The sequence below is a fragment of the Neopelma chrysocephalum genome, unplaced genomic scaffold (genome assembly GCF_003984885.1).
Source record: "Neopelma chrysocephalum unplaced genomic scaffold, ASM398488v2 Primary Assembly neopelma1_24, whole genome shotgun sequence".
In the NCBI taxonomy this organism is placed as follows: Eukaryota; Metazoa; Chordata; class Aves; order Passeriformes; family Pipridae; genus Neopelma; species Neopelma chrysocephalum.
The window spans coordinates 19743725-19770051 of NW_020897693.1; the positions used below are offsets into that span (position 1 = coordinate 19743725).

General features: G+C 37.9%; 1 protein-coding gene across 4 annotated transcripts in view; it reads right to left on the reverse strand.

Annotated features, from left to right (window-relative positions):
- Nucleotides 1-26327, reverse strand: part of ZNF106 (zinc finger protein 106) — a 41234-nt gene continuing 14907 nt past the window's right edge. For 2 of the 4 annotated variants that reach the window (XM_027706823.1, XM_027706809.1), the window contains 18 exons: nucleotides 23201-25291; nucleotides 21775-22405; nucleotides 20870-20939; nucleotides 19122-19276; nucleotides 18961-19021; nucleotides 18341-18682; nucleotides 14141-14918; nucleotides 13712-13767; nucleotides 13076-13221; nucleotides 12645-12779; nucleotides 11610-11726; nucleotides 10594-10785; nucleotides 8859-8921; nucleotides 7911-8030; nucleotides 7413-7484; nucleotides 5887-5958; nucleotides 5119-5265; nucleotides 1-4148 (listed from right to left, as the gene is read on the reverse strand). In XM_027706823.1, the coding sequence (XP_027562624.1) occupies nucleotides 4092-4148; nucleotides 5119-5265; nucleotides 5887-5958; nucleotides 7413-7484; nucleotides 7911-8030; nucleotides 8859-8921; nucleotides 10594-10785; nucleotides 11610-11726; nucleotides 12645-12779; nucleotides 13076-13221; nucleotides 13712-13767; nucleotides 14141-14918; nucleotides 18341-18682; nucleotides 18961-19021; nucleotides 19122-19276; nucleotides 20870-20939; nucleotides 21775-22405; nucleotides 23201-25291 (5305 nt within the window). In that variant the 3' untranslated portion in view covers nucleotides 1-4091. The remainder of the gene's footprint in view (nucleotides 4149-5118; nucleotides 5266-5886; nucleotides 5959-7412; nucleotides 7485-7910; nucleotides 8031-8858; nucleotides 8922-10593; nucleotides 10786-11609; nucleotides 11727-12644; nucleotides 12780-13075; nucleotides 13222-13711; nucleotides 13768-14140; nucleotides 14919-18340; nucleotides 18683-18960; nucleotides 19022-19121; nucleotides 19277-20869; nucleotides 20940-21774; nucleotides 22406-23200; nucleotides 25292-26327) is intronic. The other 2 variants (XM_027706812.1, XM_027706818.1) reach the window with 2 other exon arrangements.

Here is a 26327-nt window from a genome sequence, read left to right on the forward strand (position 1 = left end):
AACAATATAAAGAACTTTATTTTTTTCTCTTCTTTTTTCTTCTTTTGCCATGTAAAGTTTCATTATTACACTCACAGCTTTGTACCAAAGTGAGAAAAGAAAACCAGGGTCAATCTGTGCACATGTTCTACAGAGTTTAAATTACCACATATTTAATCAAGTTGTTTTATTTCACTTCCATTCTTCAAAAAGACTGTTTAACATTACAGGAAAATTAAACTTGAGAAGCTGATAGGTGCATACAACAGAATTTATACCTACACAATTTATTCTTTGAAGACTAATTATTTTACAAACAGTAGCTGAAACCGTTTCCTTATCCTCCCTCACATACTCTGCAACTCTGGACAACTTAGGCTGTTTAAATTATAGTACCATACAAGCCTGAAAACAGAGTCACCTGTACCTGTGTTTTAATTCAACAGAAGGGGAAAAAAAATATTTTCCCAACAAAAACATTTTCCCTGGCATTTATTGCAAGTTTGCAGTTATCATTTACCTTGATCCAGCATGATTGTACAGTTTGAAAATGTGCATTAAGAATTGCACAACTTCAAACACACCACACAGCCAAGCTCCTGCTATTTTGCAGAAGTCAACTTATGTGCTGACAATATGTTTAAAGTCTGTAATCCACACATAAGTGACACAAGGCAAACAGAAGCTGGGATATTTAATGCATCTGTGTACCAACGGATCCAGCATTTTTCCCCCATCCCCCTCCACGTACAGAAGAAGCGGCATTAGGCCATAGAGTATTCTGCACTGCCAGAGAGCTGTATTTTTCCCTGCATTTGAAAGAGAAAGGAGAAGCAAATATGGACCAATCCCAAAAGGCCCCACCATACGTAGTCAACCATATAGCAAGTCCAGAACTCATTATTTAATATTTGACTAATAAAAAACTCCCCACAGCTAACCACAAAATAAACCTTCAGTCTACTCACTCTTTCACCCACAACTTCTTACTTGCATAAAAAAACCAAAACAAAATCAAAAATAAATAGTCCTGAAACTGGCTTCAGACATGCAATACTGCTTTTCATGCAAGTGTTACTCTGTTAAATTTCACAAATAGTTCACCTTCCCAAAGTCATTACACTCTTAGACTGGAGGTATATCAGGAGTCAAAACTCTTAAGTTTCAAGACCAGAGAGAATCTCATTAATGAATACTGCCAATACATTAGTTCGGCATCTCTCTTCTGCAATTGCCTACAGAAGAAGTGAATGGCCAACAGTGAAATCTGCACTGAATACCACCTGAACAAATAGGAACCTCTCCACAGAATTCCAGAGAAGCCTGGAGATTTTCACAGCTGCATAGTTTCATAGCAAATCCTTTCAAGATATCCTCATGACAAAGCAGTGCAGCATTTTCTTCTGAATCCCTAAGGACTTTTAAAAATTGTTTATAATAAATGAAGCAAAATTTTTCACTCATGCAGCTCTGCTATTTTCCCAACTCTTATCTATTTTAAGATTCTTACAATATAGCTAAAATGACCTGCAAAGTAGCAAAAAACCACCACTGCTAAAGCTGGACTTCAGAAGCCCAGACTTCTCAGGAGGACTGTTTTCGAGGACAGATTAGGAAATATGATGGACTACGAGAAAAAGAAAGACTTTTTCCACCAAACAGAAAAGATAAACTCAGCAAGCAATCAGGAATGCAAATAAAAAGTGTAATAACTGTGTTTGTTGCAACAGCGAGATCTTTACGCATTGCTGAAAACAGCTAAAAGAATGTGAAGAATCACAATGAAGAAGTAACAAAATCTATTCTCACACACCATTTTTCAGAATGCTACTATTGCCCCACATGCTTGTCCTTGGGACATACCTCCGCATCTTCACTTCAAGCACAGTCCAGGAAGGACAGCTTGAGACATCCACATTGTTTATGCCATGCTTACATGCTCCCTCGTTGTTCAAAAAACTTCCAGAAGAACTCCTGAATATCAGCACTTTCAGAAATGGTTTAAGTATTATGCAGTCTTCTGCTTTTAGGTCATTAAAAAAACCAAACACTATCAGAGACTTCAGAGCATTACAGCCTCCATCAGAAAACATTTACACTGCCTAAAGATTTCCCTCAACCTGATTCTCTATTGAATTGCTTCATCCACAGACTACAGAAAGAAAGAAAGATAAAAAAAACACCTAACATCCCCAAAAACCAAAACAAGAACACTCTCAAAACAGCCTGAAGTCTGAGACACATATTGGGGCTTTTTTCTATCCACAAACATAATTAAAAAAACCAACCAAAAACCGGAAACAAATCACCACAAAAGCACTGGAACCTCAGAGATTCCCATGTCTTTGAAGTAGGATGCTACTGCATCTCCTTCATATTTTTTTCCTGTCCCACAAAAAACATCATCAATGTCAAGCAATTACAAAGAAATGCTTGTCCACTAAGATAATACAAAACCAGTGTACTTCAGAGAAGGCCCTGAAGTTCCTCCATTTGATGGCAGTGGAACATCCATGGGGTTCCCTTACTTTCTTTGCCTAAAAAGGCTTCTTCATAGTCAAAGAATGGGGCTATAAATCTTATTTGGTCTATGGCTGGCAAGTCTCAAAGTAGTGGTGAAAGAGATGCCTCATAAAAATAGTACATTAAATTTTTTTGAAAAGCCCTGGATTTATTTATAAGAAGCTCAGTTTGACACTGGTCTGTCTTCACATGTTACAGTTTAAGGAAACTCTGCTTATTTTAACCAGAGCAGCAAGTTAAGCAAAAGTGAACACAAAGCTCCTTGCTGGACTAGTCTCAACGTTAAACTGGTGTCATTATGGGAGAGAGGATCTCAAGTGCAAGAAGTACATTTTACTGAACTTCACAGGTGAAGTGTTCCCCATCAAGGGACACCTGCAGAGGAATTCCCTTCTGCACTGGTCTCTCTGTGGTACTTTCTGCACATTAGTAGAAACAAGACTTTCACATGTGATATGCATTTCGTATCCTCAGCTTCTGCTTGAGTACTTTAGATGTTAAAATTCTGCTCAATTCTTTCCAGTTGAGATTTTGTGAACTTGACATAGCCCAAGCTAATTAAGACAGTTAACAACAGAAACAAAAAACTGCCTAAGTGGATGCACATAGACAGGCAGTGCCTTTGCATTTCTCTTAGTTTGCTATGCCATGAAGATATGGGACTGCAAAGCTCAGTCACTAAGAGTCCAAATAAAATCAGGAATCCAACTATGGTGTTGTATCAAGATAGTAGTGGTTATGCTGGTCTTTAACTAGAACAAACCAGACACCACTTACTCTTTCCTGTACATAAAGACCTAAATTTAAAAAGACTAAGATTGCAAAGCACATGAGTAGAGCCACTGTTCTGGCTGTTTTGCTGCTACTGACATAATTCTCAAGAAATAACTGCTGTCCCACAAATAAACAAAATACATCAGGAGGTATGGTATCTATCTCTGCATATATTGTGCCAGTTATAGCAATTTTTACACAAGGAATAAAAAATAAGTTTCAATTAACATTAAAAAAATTAATTTATTCCAGTCTCCATAAAATACCTTTTCTTTCTAAGAAGAAAGTAAAAATGTACAGCAGAAATGCAGGTTACATTTAGAATTTGTGATATTCTGGTTTGCAGAATTTTATCAAAATCAGCTAAAAAATTGGATACAACATAAAAACAGACATGTCTTAGACGTTTAACAGGCTTCAAGTTGAGTTCGCAAACACGAGCACCTATTGGAATCTAAGTTCTCAACGCCCCTCTGGATTTCCCAAAAACTATACATCTTAAAACAAACAAACAAACAAAAAACCACCAGAAAAAAACCCCAAACAACAAAAACTGAGGCAGAAAAGAGGAGGGAATATTATTGTCTGTTAATGAATTAAAAAGTTGCAAGAATTTGGGCTAAATCTTAATTGACCAGCCTTGCTTCTACAGAGTGCAACGCAACCTGCAGTCTCCACAGCAACGTATTTCAGCCCCACTCAGTTTTTACATTCCAAGTGGGAAAAGAAAGAGGGAAGACTGGAGAAAGAAACAGATGTTATTTGGAATAATTCTGACATATAAAATTACTTCCCAATGTGGGAGGTGAAAAGCTTCATGAGTCAATCCTGCTGTCATCCTCAGCATGTCTTTCAATGTGTCCTACAGCATCCTAGAAAAAAACAGAGAAGTCAATTAAACAATCATCATCATCACAAAAAACCCACAGAAAACTTTGCAAAAGATTCTTGAAGCCTTGGTGAAAGTGGAATTCTAAATAATATACATTTGTTTGGCTTAAAGCTTCTAAAAAGCTATTAAATCACATATATAAAGTATTTATAATTTAAGGCAAATAAAACCCAGTTTTTTCTGACTAGAAGAGCAAATCAAATAAACACATCATATCCAAAGCCAGTGCTTAAAGAGAAATTAGGGATTCTACTTCGATTTCTTAGTTCTCAAAGAAACCTCCTTCCTTCTCCATATTTTGGAAAGCATTCAAAAGAAGGTAGTTTATATTGCCAAGGAGTAAAATGTGTATTTTACTAACAGCCCTCCTTACACCCACCACCCTTTCCACTACCCCTTCCACATCGCTTAGCCCAACCCATGCATTCTTAATTTTTTCCCAATCTGAGCTAACTGTTGCTCAGAATTTTATCCACTATTTATTTAAAAATTGGTTTTGCTAACAATCTCACATGAAAAATATACAGCATCATCATCTGGAACAATGAAAGGGGTAGTGATGGATAAGAATTAAAGGGATAAAAACCTGTTTTCAAGGCTGATGTTTGTTCATTTTAAAAATATCTTTTTCCTACAGAAACTTACTAATATCTTGAGTACAACTTCTTTAATATTTTAAGAATCTTACCATTTCCACATATTTTACAATCAAACTGTTTTAAACTGATGAAACTGTTTTAAATGGACCATATCTCGTAGCTGCACTTTTCATCTGTCACAGGCTGAAGTGAATCCCGCAAGCCCTGTACAACTGTAACTGTACACAGTTAAGTCTGCCAAGACTAGAAAAATTTAACCCTTTTTAAGAGAAATAGGATCAAGTTGCACAATTGTGGTGATATAAAGTACTTTGTATTACCAAATACAACCACATTATTTCAACCACGTACCTGCTTGGAACCTTTCCTGGAAGTAAAGAAAGCGTCACAGTTCTTCCAACGACATTTCAGGGTCTGAAAATTTGGATTGGTGTGGTCAGTTAGCAGGTGTTGTTTCAGATGGTCCACAACTCCAAAGATCAGTGAACATCCATGCCACTGGTAGAAAAAACATACCAGAATAAGCCAGGGAAATAGAATTTTAGCTAATCCTTTTATTGTTGCAACTTCACAATATTCTTCCAAAACTGCTAACACACATGACAACTCCTGTAAGTTTTTTATCTTATTATTGCATTTCCATTTTCAATGGTCTCTATTCCTTTAATTACAGTTTACAGAAATTCTTCCTGCCTCTATCCAAGCCTAGACTATCAGCAGGAATGACAGGAGGCAGACAGGAACTAAGTCTTTACAAGATTTAAGCTTACCTGTGACAGTCATTTGGAATTTAATTAAACTTATTTAGCAGAGCAAATCAGCTTGTCTGTGTCACTCAGGTGAAGTTTTTGGTTTTAAACAGCTACATGTCACTATTTAAAAACTGCCAGAAAGAAAAATAACTTAAACTATCAACTTGTTCCACAGCATATATATATACACCAAAGACAACGTAAAATTGAACTCATGATATACGTACATTTAAAAAGTACATTCACATTTTTTAAAAAATAATGAATTATAATAAATTAAATGTCAAGCTATCCAAGACTAAATGAGTACAGAGACCACCCCCAGGAAATTCTATAATAAAGGAAGGTTACACATTTTGCTCCTTACCCAGCAACGATAATTTTGCATCAGATTAAGCCTCACAGCTCTGACACTGCCATCATAGCATCCAGTGTAGATCTGTAAAAGAAACATTTGTGGATAAGCAAGCTGGGAATAAAAGAAAAAAAAATGAAGTAAAACTTTGAAGGAGGCTTCAGTGTAGAGGGTATTAGGTGAAAAACAATAAATATCAACAGGCAAGCTTCTTTATTTAAAAAATGATAATAGCCTAATAGTTTACAAAAACCTACTAGTGAATAAGAAATGTTTCCCTAACCTCTATTGTTGATAGTGTCATGTGTATAACAGTTCAGAAAACTTTAAAATATATTTTATGTTACTAGTCAGTAAAATTAAAAAAAAATTAGGTGTAAATGTCAAGTTGAATATATTTCTGGGGCTTAACCAGTTATATGTATATCAAAAAAGGATAGAGAGGAAGGTTGAAGAAGAACATCAGAAATTCAAAAAGACTGATGCAGATTCTGAAAAGGAAGGCAAAATGACATCTTGAATACCATTTTTGTTTGGCAGATGCTCCACACAAAACTATCCTTTTGAAAGAACAGGATGCTAGACATTTATAATCCCATAACAATGATTCATTGTTAAAAAAACTCCTTGCATAATACAGAAAACTCTGCAAGCTAAAGAATCCATTTGTTATTTTTATTAATTTCAGCTCTTGGAAATTTGCCACTAGGATGCAGCAGCCAATCTGTTGTGTGTAAGGAGACTACACTTTACTACTAAGACTACTACAGAAAATTATAATCTTTTGCTTGTCACTAAGCCTCTTACCTGAACACTTCTTTGATTTGAGAACACCCACAACAGACTACTGGTGGGGGACAGTTCAAGCCTCAGATTCTAGTCACGTGAGATGTGATGCTTGGGTAGTATGTATTCCAATTAGTAGGAAATCAGTTCTGTTGGACTTCATTTTTCTGTTATTAGAGATCACTAATTTACCTTTTGTTTTATAATATCAAAGAAACTTTGCAAACAAATCCCTACATATGCAGACAAATAAGTGCTTTAATGACTATTTTAAGAAATGTGTATCCAGAAGTGCTTCTGAAACTTATCTTGCAGGGCGGATGCATGAAGAAACCTGTGCACCTAAATCAACTGCGCATCTTCGTTTACATTCTATCAAAGGTTACTAGAGGTTTGACTGTGGGTCAAGTTTTTCTCTGACATCTGTGTGATTCCCTTGAGTAACAGTCAAACAGGATCGACACTTGAAAAAGAGGAACTATTTTACTATTTCTGGACACTTCATTGTAGTCATCACTGTAAAAAGAGCTATTGTTTTAAGACTACAGTAAGCAAGAAGGTAATTTTTCTCCAGACAATAATATTACATAAATATAAAGCTGTTACAGCAACTTGACTTTTTGGCTGCATTTCCAAGTTGTTCTTAGTCAAATAACAGGTTGATTTCTTTATCCGAAAAAATTAAACTGTCTTGTATATGCCTGTGGCACTTACAACCTTCTCTTTAAGAGCAGTAAAAAGAAGGAAGTTACCATGCTCTTGTGGATGGTCATACACATGATCATATCTGTGTGGCCTCCATAGACTTGCAAGCGGTCGTGCGACTTGAAAGAAACAGAAACAGACATTTAAAGCAGGACATTCAATAGCCATTTTTCACAGACATGCAAAGGATAATGCTTACAAAAGCAGTTTGCTTGGTAGCAACTAAACTCCTCTGGTGGATTCCAAAATTAATAGCCACCTTGTGACTCTTTTTGTCCAACTAAGCACTTGGTCTTTCAGCAGATAAAACTAACATTTCCACCTTTTTCAGAGCTGTCATTGTCTTAGGTTCTAAAGAAATGGTTTAAGTTATATTCTTTAAAACCCATGTATTTTGGCTGGTGACACAACTATATATTCTGAGTGACAGCAAAGAGAGGGATAGGCCAGAAACCAGTAAGCACAAAGATGACTTCTATTTGACTTCAAAATAATTAATTAAGGCATTTTAGGTAAATGTCATTAGTAACCATCTATTTTCTTACCTGTAGTTCATAAACACGAACAAATTTATCCAGACATGCTGTCACCATCACTTTCCCAAGAATGTTCACAACAGTCACTGCATGGTTATGGCCCTTATAGATTCGTACCAGCTCTCCAGTCTGCATCAAGAAAAAGCAAAGGTAAACAGGTGTTTGGTTTTTCTTAAACAACAAAACAGCTTTACTTAACCCAGAGAGGGTAGCTAGCTTCAATGCTCAATACTCAAAAATGGAAAACCCCTTTATTACACTTCCACTTCCTATGAAGGCACTTCTAGATTATGATCAAATATCATTTTGTTTTCCCATCTTATCACGGAGCCATTCCAATAGTTACATATTCCCATCCACCTTGCAACTAGTACCATGCTATTTGTACCAGCAGTATTTAGTTAGCCACAAGGATCAGTGAGCAAATCTAGCTAAATACACAGAAATATATTTTTTTGTCAATTAAAATTTACCCCTGATAAATTTCTTAATCTAACTTATTGCATAGCTACATGAACGCTTCTCCTACAACTGTGGAAAGATGATGTAAAAGAGGGAAAGAGTGGCAGGCTAGAGATAGCTTTTGAACCATCTAGTTTGGAACACCATTCCTCATGTTTTTCCTGTAAAAAGAAACTCTTCCCCCAGCACAGTATCTCACATGGGTTTGCTTTCAACCCTTTCCATATTATCAGCACATTTTTAGTAATATTTGCAAAAGCAAGAAGCCCATTAAAAAGGCATTGCATATCATGTGACAAGAGTCGGCATGTTTATGTACTCTTCACATATCTTCAGTTAGCTACAGTGCATAGTCACATTAACAAAATCATGAGACTTCCTTTTCTGGAAATTATTTGCTCCACCAGTGAAAAATTCTGAAAATACTGACTTTATAGCATAGGAATTCACTGCCTTAATAGCAAAAGTCATTCCATCCTTATATATGGGACTTACATGAATGTTGTGGGCATGGACAGACTGATCACTGGAGCCACTGAATACCAGATCATTCACAACCTTACAAAAAAAAAAAGTTTTATTTTTTGTAACATATTGAAATGGGCAAGTGAAATATTAAGATGATGTTCAGCTCAGAGTTGTACTGTAGTACTTCCTAAATTTGACAGACTTCAAATCAATGGAGAATATGAAGAAAAAGCATGCACTGAGTTCTTTACCTGAGCTAGCAAATGTATTATAATATCCTAACTATGACTTTTGACACTTTGCAACTGACATATGAAGCTGTTAACTTGCAGTCCACCAGGCTAATTCATTCTACCTATGGACAATTCTCAGGCACCGGTCAGCAGCAAATCAGGGACCAAGCAAACTGAACGCAGAATGCTGCTCTGCACGTGCACAGTAAAGCCCACTGTTTCCTGAAATTTTGGATATGCTGTGTACTTATATTCTGCTCATGTAAGAAAAACAATGCTCCTAACTAGTACTACTCTAGGAAGAAAGCTCACCAGATCCATCATGGATCAAGAAGGGACCACGGTATGCTGTCACTGAAGAAGGACTAGGACAGTCTGCAGGGCAAAAAAGGCTGTGCCACCGCACTACAATAAATAAAGTGACAAACACAATTTATGGAAGTCATCACCTATCTGTTACATGATAGTGGTCACACCAAAACAGTCAGACAAGCACATGTTCCATCTCATAATTTCAGGAGCCAGAAACCTGTGAATAAGTTAGTGATTCTTCTATTAAAAAAGAATACTTCTTGAGTTCATTTTTTCCAATTTCCTCTGAGGTTTGTACTATCAGGGTACATGAAGACTAGCTTCACCTTTTCCCCAACTTTCCTTCTGTTGGCAAACTCACATTTAAAGATCCCCTAAATCTGCTAACAAATGAAATAAACGTGCTTTCTACATAGGTCTTGCACTTGGATCACAACAACTCCATGCAACACTAGGCTTTGGGATGAGTGGGTGGAAAGCTGCCTGGAGGAAAAGGACCTGAGGATGCTGGTTGACAGTGGCTGAACATAAGCCAGCAGTGTGACCAGGTGGCCAAGGAGGCCAATGGCATCCTGGCCTGTATCAGAAATAGTGTGGCCAGCAAAACCAGGGCAGTGATTGTCTTCTGGTACTCAGCACTGGTGAGGCCACACCTTGAGTGTTGTGTTCAGTTTTGGAAGGACATTGAGGTGCTGGAATGTGTCCAAAGGTAGGCAACAAAGCTGGTGAAGGGTTTAGAGCACAAATCTTATGAGGAGCGGCTGAGAGAGCTGGGGTTGTTTAGCCTGGAGAAAAGAAGGCTCAGGGGAAACCTTATTGCTCTCTGTAACTACCTGAAAGTAGGTTGTAGTGAGGTGGGGGTCAGCCCCTTCTCCTAGGTAACAACAGCCTTAAATTGCACCAGGGGAGGTTTAGAATAAATATTAGGAAAAATTTCTTCACTGAAAGGATGGTCAGGCATTAGAACAGGCTGCTCAAGGAAGTGGTGAAACCACCATCCCTGAGTGTTCAAAAAACATACATAGATGTGGCAACTGGGCACATGTGATATGGCAGCCATACAGAGACAATTTTCCTACCAGATTACTCAGTTTTTATAATTTAAAACAGAGAAATCCTCTATTTCCTATCGCAATCTGCTCACTAGTAGATGAAGAAGAAAATACACATAATTTTAAGCATTCTTTGTCAAATACGTTGTTTTCAGAGACACTTGCCTTCATGCAGAGTATAGTCTTGCTGTGACCTTCCAGGGTTCTGAGAAGCAGTCCGTTCCGTGCATCTCGCACGCTGATGGTGCAGTCATAGGAACCCACTACCAACAACTTGCGTGCTCCTTCCTGAGCTGTGGCTAGACAGCTCACTGCTCTAGGGCCATGGCATTCAAAGGTATCAACCTGTTTATTATTCTGTTGGGGGAAGAAAAAAATGATATTTAAGAATTAAAACTTTGCTATGTCACTGACTAGACCATTGAGTCCTTTTTGTATTGTACTTGTTGAAGCATCTGATTTCAGTTTAGTAACCCAATTTCACCAGTTGCATCTTAACAACTAAGTTTCCAAATCAAGGAAATAACTCTTTATGTTAGGCTACAATTTTCTGTCTTTTAAAAAAAATATTTAATTATTTAGCAAAAGTCCGGTAGATCCTCTTGCTGAGTCAGAACAGTGAAAGGAAACAGTGTTATGAGAAAAATGCAAAACAGGATAAATTTGTAAGGATAAATCTGAGAAATTAAGTCTAGAATCCATGAAAAGAATAATCAGAAAAAATAGTTCATTTAAATAATAATTCTTATTCACTTTTAAACATCATGGGGACTGCTGATAAAACCTCTTTGCCAGAAAAACATGTGACTCTCTTTTATAACTGCAAAAGGAGTAGGCAAAACCAGCAACACATTAAAGTCTCTCACACTACTTTGAAGGGCAAGGAGGATTCACAAATAATCAGCTGTGTCAGAAATGACACAGGGCTGGTAGAGCAGGAGGAACCTTAAGGAAAAACATAACAATATCACAGCTAAAAGAAAGGTAACCAAAGGGACAGGGGATGTGATAGCTTCATGCACAGACAAAATAAAGGACCAAAAGGGGCCAACAGTGACCATTTTTACCAAAATACTTCCATTACAAATACATTTACTACTCTAGAGAAAGAATGGAAAGAAACACAATGTGGAGAGAAACAGCATCACGACAGGCTTTTAGGTGCCAATATTTAAACTAACCTTTATGCTGAAAGTAACCACAGTGCCATTTGCAAGGCCTGCATAAAGGATCCGCCATCTACTGTGTAAACAGAGCACTCGATCTTCCAATTTAAATTGTTCCATACACTCTTTGGTCTGGCAATAGAAAGAAGTGTTTAAAGCTTTTCATTAAACGAAAACAATTCAGGGAAAAAAAGCCTGAAGTGAATGATGGTTTTCACCTATAAGCTGCATTTTTTAAATCAAGAGAGCTGGAAAAAAAAATCTGACAATCTGGTGTCACATGGCAGTTTGATCCTGGTTTTAATCAGGAACATTTCTCAGACTTGGCTGTACTTCAGAAACCAGTTATAATCCTAAACACTTTATTCTATTCAGGACCTCTAACGTATATAGAAAGTTAGACTATGGACTATATATGTATATATGGAAACCATCCTGTACATAGCTGAGGTTGAGGATTCCCCATAGGGAACTTAAGAGTTTAAAACCTCTGGCAATTTGCTCCCTGAAGCAGATATTTGCTTTCTAGTCCTTCAAGTCACAGGTTGGACAAGCCTTCTTATCATTTACCCTCAAACATCCAGCTTCAGGAAGTCTCAGTCTGCCTATTTCATCTGCCCTTGGAATAACAGACACCTGTTGTCTCTATAGCTGCTCTACAGCTAGAAAGAGAACAGAGAGCAGTGCCTTCCACAAACAATGAAATTAGACATATTCCATAAGCAATAAAGTTAGAAATACAGCAAGACAAATATGATATTCATGGCTAAACAACCATTCTGCACTTTGGTGTTGCCAACATTTGGGATCATGTCATGCTGTTTTGGCAAAAACTCTACTGACAAGCTAGCCAAAGGATTTGGGCAGTTAATCAGTTAATACTTTGCTGTTTCATTTGTGTGGGGAGGGGTTTCTGCTCTACTCTATGGTGGTATGAAGTAGGGCTTACGTCCAGCTTATATGGGTTTAAAAGGCTTTTTTAATTTATATTTGTATAGAAACACTTGCATAAAAATGAGATATATGTTAACCAACACAGAGTTTGAGTACCTTGATATTGTAACAGTTGACAGTGTGGTCGCTTGAGCCAGTGTAGAGTGCAGCATTCTTCCCGTTTGTCTGAGTAACCAGAAGGCAGTTCACTTTTGAAGTATGTCCTTCAAAGATGGCCACACACTTCCTGCTCTAAAAAGGAAAGCATAGTGTCAGTGTAAACGCCCATAATACCTCTCAGGATATGTGCGTAACAGAATAAGGAAGGACAGCTAAAAAAAAGCAGGACACATACAGCATTCTATCTCCCCTTGCCTCTCCCATAGGCAGAACGGGTTGGGGAGGGAGAGAAGAGAGTTTTGAAGAAAAGTATAGTATAAAATAAATTACGTGCTTGAAAAAGCAGCTGCTTCCTTAGCTACATAGTGAGGCTTCACAAAAAACAACCTTTTGATTGCAATTAACACCATTCCCACAACCTTACTTACAACAAGATTGTAGGCACAAACAGTTTTGTCTGCTGAGCAGGTATACAACAGATTCCCAAAAATCTGAATAGCATTCACTGCAGCCAGGTGTCCCTCAAAGGTTCCCTCTGTAGGTTCTTCGTCCTCACCTGGCTCCGAAGACACTTCTGTAGGACAGAGATAAATGTATTTTGATTATGGGAACACTTTTAAGCAAACACACTACTGTTGTTTGTATTGTCAACCAGCAGAACTATTTTGTGGGCTCAGGACCTTAAAGTTAAATTTAATTGTGGGTCCCAGCTGGAGTGTGAAAGCGACAGAAGGCAATATAAAATGCTAGAAAGACCTTATATGACATTAAGTCCAGAAATATCTTTAAAATAGAAAAATGGTTGTATTATTGTTTTTCCTACAGCTCTACAGAGACTGTGGAACAGAAGTGTTTGTGTGGGAGGGGGCAGAGGGCTGTGGAGGAGTCAAGGCACAAAGCATTCAATGAGAGATGATGTGAGTAGATGTCACTTCCCACTTCAGTTTTGAGTGCAGGCTTTTATCCTCAAGGCAAAATTCCCCTCTGGAAGCAGTTTGATCAAGACTTAAAGTCCTGCACGATACCACATACTAAGTATCAGCAGGAAAGTATAAAAGATATACCTGAGGAGTTCTTTGATCCTCTCAGTGATGATATGGAAGTCTGTGTCTCAGCCACACTGCAACAAAAATAAAAATTAGCAAGATTGGACTTTGCATGTTCATTTTCAGACAAAATACTGGTGTAAGTAATATTCCAAAACACAAGACTGCACTTAGTACAAAATATGCTGTGACAGATAAGCTCAAACACAAACTTCCCATGAAGGGCAGCCTTGTTCTTGTATTAAGAAAAATTAATAGGTAACAAAATGCGTTCATTTGTTGACCAAAAAAGCCAAGTCAGTTTTTATTTTCCCTCTTATGTCACTCCTAAATGAAATAAAAAGTCACTGATTTTGTAAGACTTTCTAAGTAAAAACAAAAAAGGAAAAAGCGAAGCCTCATCAATATTGTATAAAAATAGTTTTGAGAGGTCTACAATAATCTCACCTTCTTTTCCCATCATTCCTATAATTTGTGCCAATTTCACTGGTGGAGCTCACTTCATCATAACCAGAGCAAGATGCCTCTAGGAGTGCTTGATCCACAGAGCTGCGTGAATCCCTCTTTGATGGACTGTCTGGTTTCTCATCTCCTGACTCTGATGAACCAACATCAACCACCTCACACTGAGGTGCTGAAACTTCCACTAGTTCCAGAGAAGCATCACTGTCATTCTTATCTTTGTTTCTTGCTCTTTGAGCAGTAGCTCCATCCTCCTCTCTTGGAGAAGTAGATGTAGTAACTTTTTCTCCTTTAGAAACCTTTCCCTTGACTTTCCGGACAGGCTTGGAGTCAATCATATCCTGCTCTGTATCACTGTTCTCTGGCACATGGGCTGCCCTCAGAGTTTTCTTCTTCCTTAACCTTCTCCTCCTCCTGTTCCCTTTTTCTGCTGGGACTACAGTGGCTGCCAAGTGTGGCTCAGATGGTTCTGCTGACAATTTGGGGGTTTTATCCATTGGCATTCCTAGGAGGCTTGAATGCTTTGAAAGAGAAGTGCTACACTGATGCAATAAAAATCCTTCAGCTACTGTATCATTTGCCTCGCTCTTGCTGAAAACAGACAGTGATTGAAGAGAAGGGTTCTCAGGGAGTCCAGACTTCACTCTGTCTGCAGCAGGCTTGTGGACATCTTGATTAGTGTGTTGGAAACAAGATATCAGCTCTGATAGGGACATGGTTGCAGAGATAACTGGATACACTGAAGTTTTCTGGTTGGTCTCCTCTGAAGAAAGCAGACGAGCGTTACATTCAATCTGTACAGCAATAAATATTTATGCAAAATGGCTCTCCCCGCATTTTTCCATTTACACTTAATTGTGCGTGTAAAGTACATATTCCTACATGTTGGAAACTATGCACATACAGATTTGCTATTTCAGTCAGCTATCCAGCCTTTAAAAAACATAGCTGGGGAATAAAATGTTTATCTGTGTAGCCAGAAGCAAAGGAATGGCGCACATCATTCAAGTTGCTGGCCGGCTATATGCTTTTAAAGTTCTGACAATCTCTGGTGAATCCTACATGAATGCTACCACCCCTCTCCGTGTGCTCCCTTACCAGCTGTCACAACTGCTGTAGTAATGATGCATGCCAAGCACGACTCAGCTGTTCACTGACACAGTATGAAGACCTTGTGCTGAACCCATCTGAATTACTTATTTCTACCAAGTTACTTGGACCTAATTCTAGGTTGATGAGTCATGCACAACCCACTCTGCAGCATTGTACCATATCCAGGGAATGGCAGCACTGTAAGCTATGAGGGTAGGCTTTAGTTAGTTGGTTTACTTAACTTAGTTAGTTCATCTGTGGTGGACTATGCAATGGGGCAAACATACTCTCCCTGTCATTTATTTTAATTAATATGAATCAAAGAATGCAATCCCTCAACTGCCCTTAGTAAGGGCAGCATCTAACAGCTGTTTCCTGCACCTTAAAATTCCCCGGTTGCATTTGCAATAACCACAATCCAGAACAGGATGTTTCAAGTTGACTGCATTTATTGGGTGGGATCACACAATGTGAATGGGAAGCTGGTAATATTTGAAACATTCCCCTGTTTCACTCTCTCAGAAACAACCAAACTAATCCTATAGTAATGCTTAGCCAAAAGCACATTACACATCACAATATAAATGGGACACTTTGTAATTATACATCCAACTAGAAACAGCCAAAATGAGAATGTCTCACCCACACCTTCCTCAGATGGGAAATTCCAAGATAAAACTAGAACTTGCTGACAGCCCGTAAGGTATGTTGCATTTAAAATAAATCAATGGAAAGATGTTTTCCTCTGGATACAAGACTGTCATACACAGCTGTAAAATCTGATATTCTCTATATGGAAGAAATGAATGCTTAGATGAAGTCTGAACAGTTACTGTGTTGAATTATACTCGTAAGAAGGCACACAAAACCTGAAATTGTGAATATGACTCTAATATCATGTGTCACTCATTTCCCATTGGATGGGGCAAGGAAGAAACTTGGCTGCTTTAGAATAGGAAAATAATAGTAACCAACAACTTAAACTGAAATTTCTAAACCCAAAAGTTATTCTCAGCACTTAGAGTACTGCAAGTGTTAAGAAAAAAAGTAGAAAATCACCATGATAGTGTAAGAAAACAGAATCACTCAGTTTTGCAGGTGGGAGAGATTCCTGACAATTAGGGGAAACCAAATGCAATCAGCTCCTTCAAAGCAAGGCTGAGCTAACCTCCTAGGGAAGCTAACAAGCTAAATGTTAAACTGCAAAGAAGTAAACAGACTACCCCAGAGAGAACTCCTCTTCCCCAGATTACAGATTTTACCTGATGGTAAATGCTTATTTCCCCTCCAAATTACTAAATTCATCTGATGGCAGACCCATTTTAAATGTAGCACATACAGAAGTTCATCAATACCAAAACTATGTTCACTTGACAAGCAAACACCGAAGAATATTCTTCCTTTTAACATGTCAGAAATAAGTTTGTAGGAAACTGAAAAATACACTAATGTGATTAAGAGATTTCTAGTAATTATTGAAGTAATAAATACAGCTATACAGTGAAGGTTCATCTTCATAAGAAAAAAATAAAAAACCTTTTCAGCTTCTCTGTTGTGAAGTCTGAAGATTCTGCAAGCAAGATACTGCATGCCACTGCAGAGAGTGATCAGTAAATCTTTATTCTCAGTTTTCCAACTCTAACACGAAAGAAAAATGACACTTCTTTTCACTGATGTTTACGCATAACAGTATGCCGTATACCAATAAAAACGGGGAAGTGAAGAAAAGGTAGTGGCTTCCCAAAAGCTGAGCTTTACCAGTGGAAACAAAACACAAAAACTGATTCTCCCTCTGTTCCGAGTTTACTTCAGTGTACACCCCTAAAGCTTCACAGTCCCTGTCAAATCCTCCAAAAAGAGATGAAGCAAAATTCACAATACTACATTAATATAATGTAATGGAGTGGAAGACAGGAAATGCAATGGGGACTAAAAAAGCGCAAAGAACACTATTTATAAAAAATTCTACATCCAAAGCAAACTGCAATAAGCTAAAAAAAAAAATCAAATTCTTGTATTTAAAGAAGTCTAAGCTTCAATTCAGCCAACATTTATCTTGTGCTTGAGGAAAAAACTGTGCTTATAAAAGTAGAATGTGTTTTTTCCAACAGTATTTTCCACTTCAGTTGAAGGGAAAAAAAATTGTGTTGGCTATCTTCAACATGGATTGATCTTATGAATCTTTATCTCAAATTGTCTAAGTTAAGGGTTTGGGTGAGTGACATTGTTACAGCAGACAAACAACTATCATTAGAGTCACCCCGCTTGACTTCACAGGCTCTTAGGAAAGTAAGGGATAATTAAGCTTTTAATCTGTTTCTACCTTCAGCCTTCAGTCACAGTAGCAAGTTGCAGTGGAAACTACCAATAGCATTTAAGCCTTTGACCACAGACTACAGCACATGGGTTTTATGGGTTTTAAACTGTCTAAATAAAGAGTTAGCTATTTCATCTATAGCCATTAAGATATCATTTTCCTGAGGTAGTAACTCTCCCATTAGCGGTTAATTCACCTGTTTCTCCTCCAGACAAAAGTAAAGCCATATCTTCATTGCTAGCCCTCCCCTGCTCACTCCCACTCCCCTTACATGAGCGAACAGTGCCTAACATCCAGTTAGAAGAAGGAGTGTTATTTTTTAATACTACAAATGATACTCTTTCTGCTTATTCAGCAGGGCCCAATTAAAACACAGAATAGTCTCAATGTAGTAGGTCATAATTTATTTTTTTTTTATACTTTTTTATATTTTCAGGCACATGCTTTTCCTTTGTAAGCAGATTTTTTAGCTACCAACACTCATTAAACAATGCAGAGTAGAAGACAAAAATTATAGAGGAGATGTTAAGGTTTGTTGGGGGTTTTTTCTCGTTCTGGTGGGTTTTTTTAATTTTAGTTAACTAAATTATTCCAAGAGGATATAACCTTCAAATTCATGTTTGTTCTATTTTCAAAGCAAAACTAGTTAGTTCTACACAAGTTAATGGGAGTTTACCTCTGCATGACAGACACAACTTATATTCTTTTGGGGAAAAAATTGATTTCCTTATTTTCTTAAAGCTAATTTTCTTAAAACACAGCAAAGCTACACATACCATCCTTCTGCTCTACTTCTTCTGCTCGTGAAGCACATGGAGAGCTCTGGAGTACAGAATTCACATTTTCCTTTGTGCCTTTTGGAGACACAGGTTCTTGTTTAACTTGTATTGAGGAGTCAGGAGCATCGGCAGGTGTGCTGCCGGAAGACTGGAATGGTGACAGCGTGTTTACATGAACAGAAGATCCTGGTGGAGGTACAGAAGAATACAAAGGGTCCAAAAGGGGCTGGAGAGGGCCTGCAGGAATTAAGTCAGCTGCCATCTGAGATTTGCTGTTTCTTCTCTCACTTAAGACACTGCAGGGAAGTTGCTCTGAGAGTTCAGAAGGTTCATAGGTTTCTAATGTCAAGAAACAAAATAAATGAATAAAAAACCCAGACAGAACAAAAATGTTCATATTTTACAATTTTACTTGTGCCAAGAGCTCATTTCTTGCAGACGCAGTCAAGGAAGAGAAAAATTTGACAAAAAGCCACTAGATGGCACTACCAAAACTGACAGATCACACTTGAAATGAAGACCTCATTTTGAAAGTCTACAATTTTATTGCACATAAAGGGAGCAGATTCAAGAATATGAGAGTCAGCATTCTGTTGTAGTTTTATGGTATTTTGTACCTTGTAGCCCCTGCAAGATCTCGATTCTCTGACTTCTCAGCGTGCTCATTTCCATTGTTATCTGCAAAACAGTTGTGGTTTGTATCAGTTCTACTGATTTAACAGGCAGTCCTTCAGGCTGCTAACTTGTAGTTCAGACAGTTTCAAAAGCCCACTGTTACCTGTTGCTTTAATATAAGGAACCGTTGAACCTCAACATATGCAGCCTGCAGGGCAGCCCTAGCCTGCAAGAGACTGGTGTCCACACTCTGCAGGGACTTGCTTAATTCTTCTTCTCTCAGCGAAATAGCCAACAACTGGTCTACCTGAGAACGTTCTGAAAAAGAAACACAGTGTAGAGTGATTGTACTGAACAGTACATTAAGATACATTACACATGATACCACAATAAATACTAACACCTCAGAATGTAAAAATCACATAAATTAGGTCAAGCATTAATAATCACACAAGAAACTGAAACAGAGTATTTATGCACAGGAATAGCCATGTCTACATGGAAGAAGAGCACAGTCGAGTATTCCTCTTTACAGGATCTCCACCTTGACTCTAGTAACTATTTCCATCAAAGTTTTGCCAGCAATGATTTAGTTTAATTAAACAAAGTAAATCTCTTCCACAAAGATCTTTTCTTGAAGTACATGTGTACATGAAACACAAATATACACTTGCCATTAACATAATCAAAAGGCAAAGGCAAATTCAAGCTAAACAAGATAAATTATTCAGTTAATCCAGAAGTCAAGGAAAGGCTGCTTAAGAGAAAAAGAACCCAACAATAAAAAAAACAGCTTACTATTCAGGATCATTTGGGGCCATAAGACTCACATTTGCAACCTCTTCAGAAAGAGCCTCTGAGCACTGTACTCAGTAAAAGCTCCTTCTATACAACTTCCTAAAGACCTCAGGCATTACAGATATTCTCTAAACAAATTGAATTTCAGTTTGGTCACTGTCTAGTTGCAGACTTAAAGCAAACTACACAAGATGTTAAAGCAAACTAATGGGAAATAGAGATTTTACTACGTACAGTGTGTTATTAGCCTCTATAATAGACACTAGTCATTGAAGACAGAGGCTTATAAACAACCCCACCTTTTCAAGTAGTGAAATATTAGTTCCCACAAGAAAATCCATATGAATTGCTCTGCATTCCAAACAACTGTTAATATCAATAAATAAATAACAAAAGGAAGATAAATGGAACATTTGAAAGCCATCTTCTGGACCCCAAAGCTCCCAGATGGTGTTGCAATGGTTTAGTTCCCAAAGAAATATTCGGCCTAAAACACAGATGGTTCATTTTGATACATGGTGATGTGGATGTGTTAGGCATGATTGAGAAAGATCTCTCTAATGCCAGAATAAGAATTTTCTTTGGTCAGGAGCAGGAAGGAGCAAGGCATTCCACATTCATTTCCATTAAGAACAGGGAAGGAGGAGTAAAATTAGAAAGTGTTGCCAGAAATGTCAAAAACAGAACACAGAGCAAATTATGCAGAGTACAAATTTTCTGGTATTACCACCCAGAATTGGAAAGGGAAATGTGCATGGCAAATTAGAAGGGAGCGATGGGGGCTTCTCCCTTCAGAACTTCCATCTAAAGAGGCAACAAACGTCACTTCTCTGAGCAGGGTAAAGTAAAGGTCCCATCTGTACAATCAGGAACATGAACTGCAGGCAGAAACAACGCACATAGACTTTTCTTAGAAACAACTTCTGACAAATTAAGATACAAGTCCACAAAGAAGAATGTGTTGCAGCCTTGTGAGCAGTTTACCCTAGGACTTTCATGAAGTGCCCAAGAAGCACCAAAGTAACATTAAACTAGTACTTTAGCCAAGTCAAAATACTGCTGGGTGTTTTAACCTCTACACCAGATGCATACATATATAAGATATTCACTCACCTTTTTTACCTTTGATTTTTCTTCTCTTATTCTTTCTTTCTAGACTAGGGATTTCAGGAGATGATCCCTCCTGCAAGTAAAATCATATATCAACAAATTACAAGAACAATTTTGTCTAAATCAAAAAGTCAAATATCCATTGTCTTTTTAACCATTACTTGTACCCACAGAGAAGAACACACAATTTATTTTGCACATTCTTGTATAACTCATCCTTTGCTCTGCTTGTAAAAGAGGGAGGAAAACAAAATGAGTGCCACGTTTTCATCTCAAGTAGGAAGAAATATTAAATAAGATGATAGCTTTCTCACTCAAATGTTTAAGACCACACCTGAGTCAGATTTTTTGCTCTACAGTATTAGTTGAGGATTAAACAGTGAGGAATTAAAATTATTGTTTTCTGCATATAGCAAAGCCATTTTGAGAATTTGATCAGAAACATTTTTTTTTACCCTTGGATAAGTCCAAGACAGGACTGCGAAATAAATTTAGATTTAAGAATATTATTTTAAGTATATAATTTTGTAAAAAGGTTTGTCTTTCCTTGCTTAACCACAAAATCAGGAACATCTAAGGAAAACAAACTTCTACTACAACCTAGCTTCCGCTTAAATTGAGAAACATGGAGATTCTTGCTACGAAACCAAGTAGTTCCACAGAAATATTTTAACAGCTCTTGTTTACCAACATAGAGTGCCAGGTACCAAACTAAAGAAAGAGCATTTGTCATTCCTACTGATTAAAAAATATTATCAGAAGTCCTGCACTAGGACTTGTTGTTATCAATGTACAAGGCAATGAAATGGAGAAAGTCCTCCTTGCAAAGACCATTCCAAGGCTGAATGACCATTAAAAGGGAAAATACATTTTTAGGGCACCAAAGCTGGCCAGAATTGCACACTTACTCCAGTTGCTCTCCGCTTCTTTCCAAGTCCTTGGTTGTCATTCTGTTCAGTTCCAGATGTGCAGCTACTATCTGTAGCTGCATCTATGTTATTAGACACTGCAAGAAGTGAAGTACTATTTGAAGCTGGACGATTTTCTTCTGAGATCTCTAGTACATTTTGTTTTTCAAGAAGAGGTGTTCTCTTCTCTGGGCTCTCCTGGTCTTGTTTTGTGAGACCTGTGATCTCAGAGGCAGCCTCTAGGCTGTGACTTCTTCCAGTAGTCTCAGTTCTTTCAGACATAAAAGGTGACAAAGTAAGAGATGATGCCTCTGTCTCCTGTTTCTGGTCAGCCTCAATGTCAGTGCTTGCCTCATATCCAGATGTTATGTGATGTGAGTGGCTGGCTGCAATTATTTGCCTCTGCCCACTTTCTTTTATTTTGGCTTGTTCACTGAAAAAGCTATAAGCAGAAGGATTTCTGTCTGCTATGACACTGCTTTCAGAAAAGCTACGTTTTCTGGCTGAGCCAGACACTGCTAAGGAAATCCCTTCCCACTGGAATCCTTCCAGAGTAGACAGATCAGAATCTTCACCGAGTTCTAGACCCTCTTGCTCATTTTGAACAAGAGGCACCATTTCTATGCCAAACCTTTAACAAGATAAAAAGAAAAACAAATACACACGTTACAAGCCAGCTAAACATAGAGAGAAGCCTCTTCCTCCCCCAAATGCACAGTAGTGCACTAAGAGATCTGGCAAGTCATTACACTGGTATTCTGTGCTTTCTACCTCATCTGGCAATGGAACATCTTTTGCATATCACATAACCAGATTTAATGGCTAAGAACTGACAGCATGATTTTCAAGTCAGAAATCATGTTGTTACAATTATTCCAAACCAGTTTTGTGCCTGTTCAAGGTGCTTCAAAAAACTTCAGGTTTAAAGAAACTCAAAAATGCAGTATTATATAAATGCTTCCTCTAAATACAAAAGCAAACTGTGTATCAAAATAAAATATTAACAAATGAAAAGGGAGCATTTATACTGCCTGCAGCAATGCAAGCATTTCTTGTAGTCCTGAATAAAAAAGGAAATAAGCAACTGTTACAGCATTGTTCTCATCCTGATGGCACTTTTACATTCTTCCAATTACCAGAACTGAAAAAACAGATATATTGTTACCATCCATATTCAGATATTAAAGTAACCATTATGAACTGATCAGAATGTATTCATCAGATTACTATTACTTACCTATGGATAGATATTCACAGGAGCAATGATAAAAACATTATATTATTCGTATATGCAAAAGATCATTGTACAGCAAGCTTCATTATGAAGTCTTAGTTTTAAGATTTTGGAGTTCATTTCAGATATGGAGAAAAACAACCCTTCCCCTTCAACATGCCCAGAGAGGAATGGTAGAGGAAAGCTACCAACCTTGGTAAACCTTTGCCAAGTTCCTGTTTCTTCTTGGTTACCTGCTGGATGACCTGATCCCAGTTTACATTTCGCCGGGAAGCGCTAAGAATCTGCCTGAGGGTGGGTTTAAGCCCCGACTCCTTCTCTGCCTCACTTCTCCGATGGCCACTCACATTCCGAATGCGCCGCGCGTTATTGAGATTGGGCTCTGGGAGATGTGTCCCGACTTTGCTCTTCAGACTAATATGCCTTGTCAGATCTCTTTGCAGAGAAGCAGGGAGGCCAAGTTTGCTTAAATCAGGAAGAAGGCCTCCTGGTTGGCTTCCTCCTTTTTGAAGCTCATTATCTGAAGGATTTTCAAAACCTTCCATTTCAAATTGATCATGTGACTTGACACACTCTTCATTCCCTTCTCCATCCTGCGAGGTTTTCAAATCCACATGCAAACTGTCCTGACTGCTTGATGGAGAAACTGTGGATTCTATCCGAAATGTAAAATTTTTTAGTTCAGCAGAAGCAATACTTGAAGCAGCTAGCTTTTCATCATCTTTCTTTTCAGAGATGACAAGTCTACCTTCAGGAGTGTCACAGGGTAAACAAGACCTAGCAGAAGAACCCAACTTGTCAACACTTGCTTCTGACTTCTCACTTCCCATTAAATCATCACCACTCACATCTTCTAATGAATCTAGTCTGAACTCCTTCTTTGGCAATGCTTTCCCAGTTTCTTCCCTATTCTGGTCACTTGTATCCTTGCAAGAGCTTACGGGAGCATTTTGCAAGGAATGGCTCGACTGAACATCTTCAGGATTTTGTTCTGCTTCACTTAAGTTATTAACAGGCTCTCCAAGACTGCTACCAAACACATCTTTGTTGTCTTGTAAGTTACCAGCACAAGAACCATGCAGCTTTGATGAATAAGAGGACAAACCGTTTGTTTCCAAGTTCACTGCATTCAAATGATTCTGCTCTTCACTGCCAGTTGAGGATAAAAGAAGCTTGACATTTTTTAAGAGACTGTTTGTGTCTTGCTTTGTCAAGGATAACTTCGTATCTGTGACATTCAGAAGAGGGGATTTCAGTGATGGCATCTTATTACTTCTGCTATCATCTTTGTGAGGCTTTTCACCACTGGAACAGTCTTTCACTACCTTGCAAGAATCAAGGTGATCTGAGGTTACATTAGAAGAGGAAGATGTTTCCTGTTTTTTAAGTTTTGAAAGGCTAACACCAACTTCACAAGTTTTTCCTTTCATTGATGAATCAGTAGAAGCCATAAGTACAGAATCCATTTTATCTGGAGTTTTAGAAACATTATCTTCAGACCACTGTTGCTGCTCTGCAGCTTTCTGTGATGGGTAGGGAGTCCAGCGATATGTTTTATCTCTGGAAGGACTGACACTTTTTCCACTGGCTCTTGAAGTTTTGCTTTCTGGTTGCTTTGGCGTACCAAAATCCAACGCCCCCTCAGAAGGAAGCTTATCGCTAGTAAAATCGAGCAAGTCACTCCTATTTCTTCGATTCCTGTATGGCAGAACATCCTCTTTCTCTGGTCGCTGCCATGTATACCTTTCCTTATTGTATTTAATTGGCTCTGATGAATAGGACTCTCCTGAGCTTCCAAAATTCCAGCCATTTGCACCATGAGGACTCGGTTTCCAGTTTCCTCCATAACTCTTGGAATTCCAGCTAGAAAAATTACCTGTTTCCTCTGAGTGCCAAGTAGAATTTCTTTCTCTGACACCATGATGCCAATTTGATATTCCTCCTCCTCGCCCACTTGGATGCCGAACACTTCCAGAATTTCCATAGCTATGCCAATTTGAAGAGCTTCCTGAAACATTCTGGTGCCAGCCAGAGCGCCCCCTTGGGCCACCTGAATGTCTGTTTATATTGAGGTTCCTCTGAGAGTGTGAAAATTTGCCTTGTCTAGGACTAATATAATCATCCTTTTCCCACTTCCAGTCCCTTTGCGATGCATTATGATGATGCCACGACGACTGATCATAAGCTTCTCTTTCTTTGTAAGTAGCTCTTTCTTCTCTCCTTCTCTGTGATCTCCTGTCATCACATTCTAATTCTTGGTTTGCACAGCTTGGTTCAGCTTGTCTGCAAAACAATTGAGAAAAACCTAAACTCTGATGCATTTTATTTGCACTGGGAAGAAAATATTTTTTTATTATTAATTATAAAAAGAGAGATGACTTATTGAGCTGCTTTGCTGTTCAGGCTCCTGTGGTGTTTGACTTTCCAAACTAATGTTGTACCTTTACTTAAACACGGTAATTTCAAAATTGCTCTTACAAGACCAACTGATTTAGCACAGGGACAGTTCAATAGACTAATTCTTAAATACTTCTCTTTACCTTGAAAGATAATAGTCCTTTCTATTTACTAGTTATCGGACTAATAAGAAAATAATAAAAAAAAGCTTCTTCGTGTTGTATAATCTTGGCAAGTTGAACAATCTTGATAGATGAAAAATTCATTAGCAGTGAGATAATTATTTTTCCTGAAGACTATTTTACTTGTGTTAAATGGTGTAACTAGTGTGAACTGAACAGAAAAAAAGCTAGGCTGGAAAATCAGTTATTCTACCTACTGGAGAGAACAACTGAGATGATGGCTCAGTTTATAAAGTTTAAGTTAAAACACAAATATAAAACATTCACAAAAGTTGTTCCTGAGATACAAAAATATTTTGTCCTGTTTTAACCAACAGTCTGTATGAGCCTTCCAGCAGCATTACCTCCTGCCACTCGGATAGTACTTGTGCTTGGCAACTTACCATGAATACATGGCAAACTATCACATGTGCATTTAAAGACAAATGCTACCTTCACAGCAACAGCTATTCCCAGGGTCAGCAGTAAAGTATTTATTCTACCAAATGAGGAGATTTTAATCAAAAGTTTTTTTCAGAAACTGATTACAGAAATGTTTCATTCTGACATTACAGGAATACTTCCATTCTAGATCCCTGGACAAGAGAGAAAACTTTCACACCACTGCCCAAAAACTATTGATTTGAGTAAACTCAAAATTCATATTGCATCACCCTTTAAGTTTTCAATACATTCTGGTTCTGCTAAAAGATTACTAAATAATTACTCTCTAATGGGAATTGGTCTACTGCATAAAATAA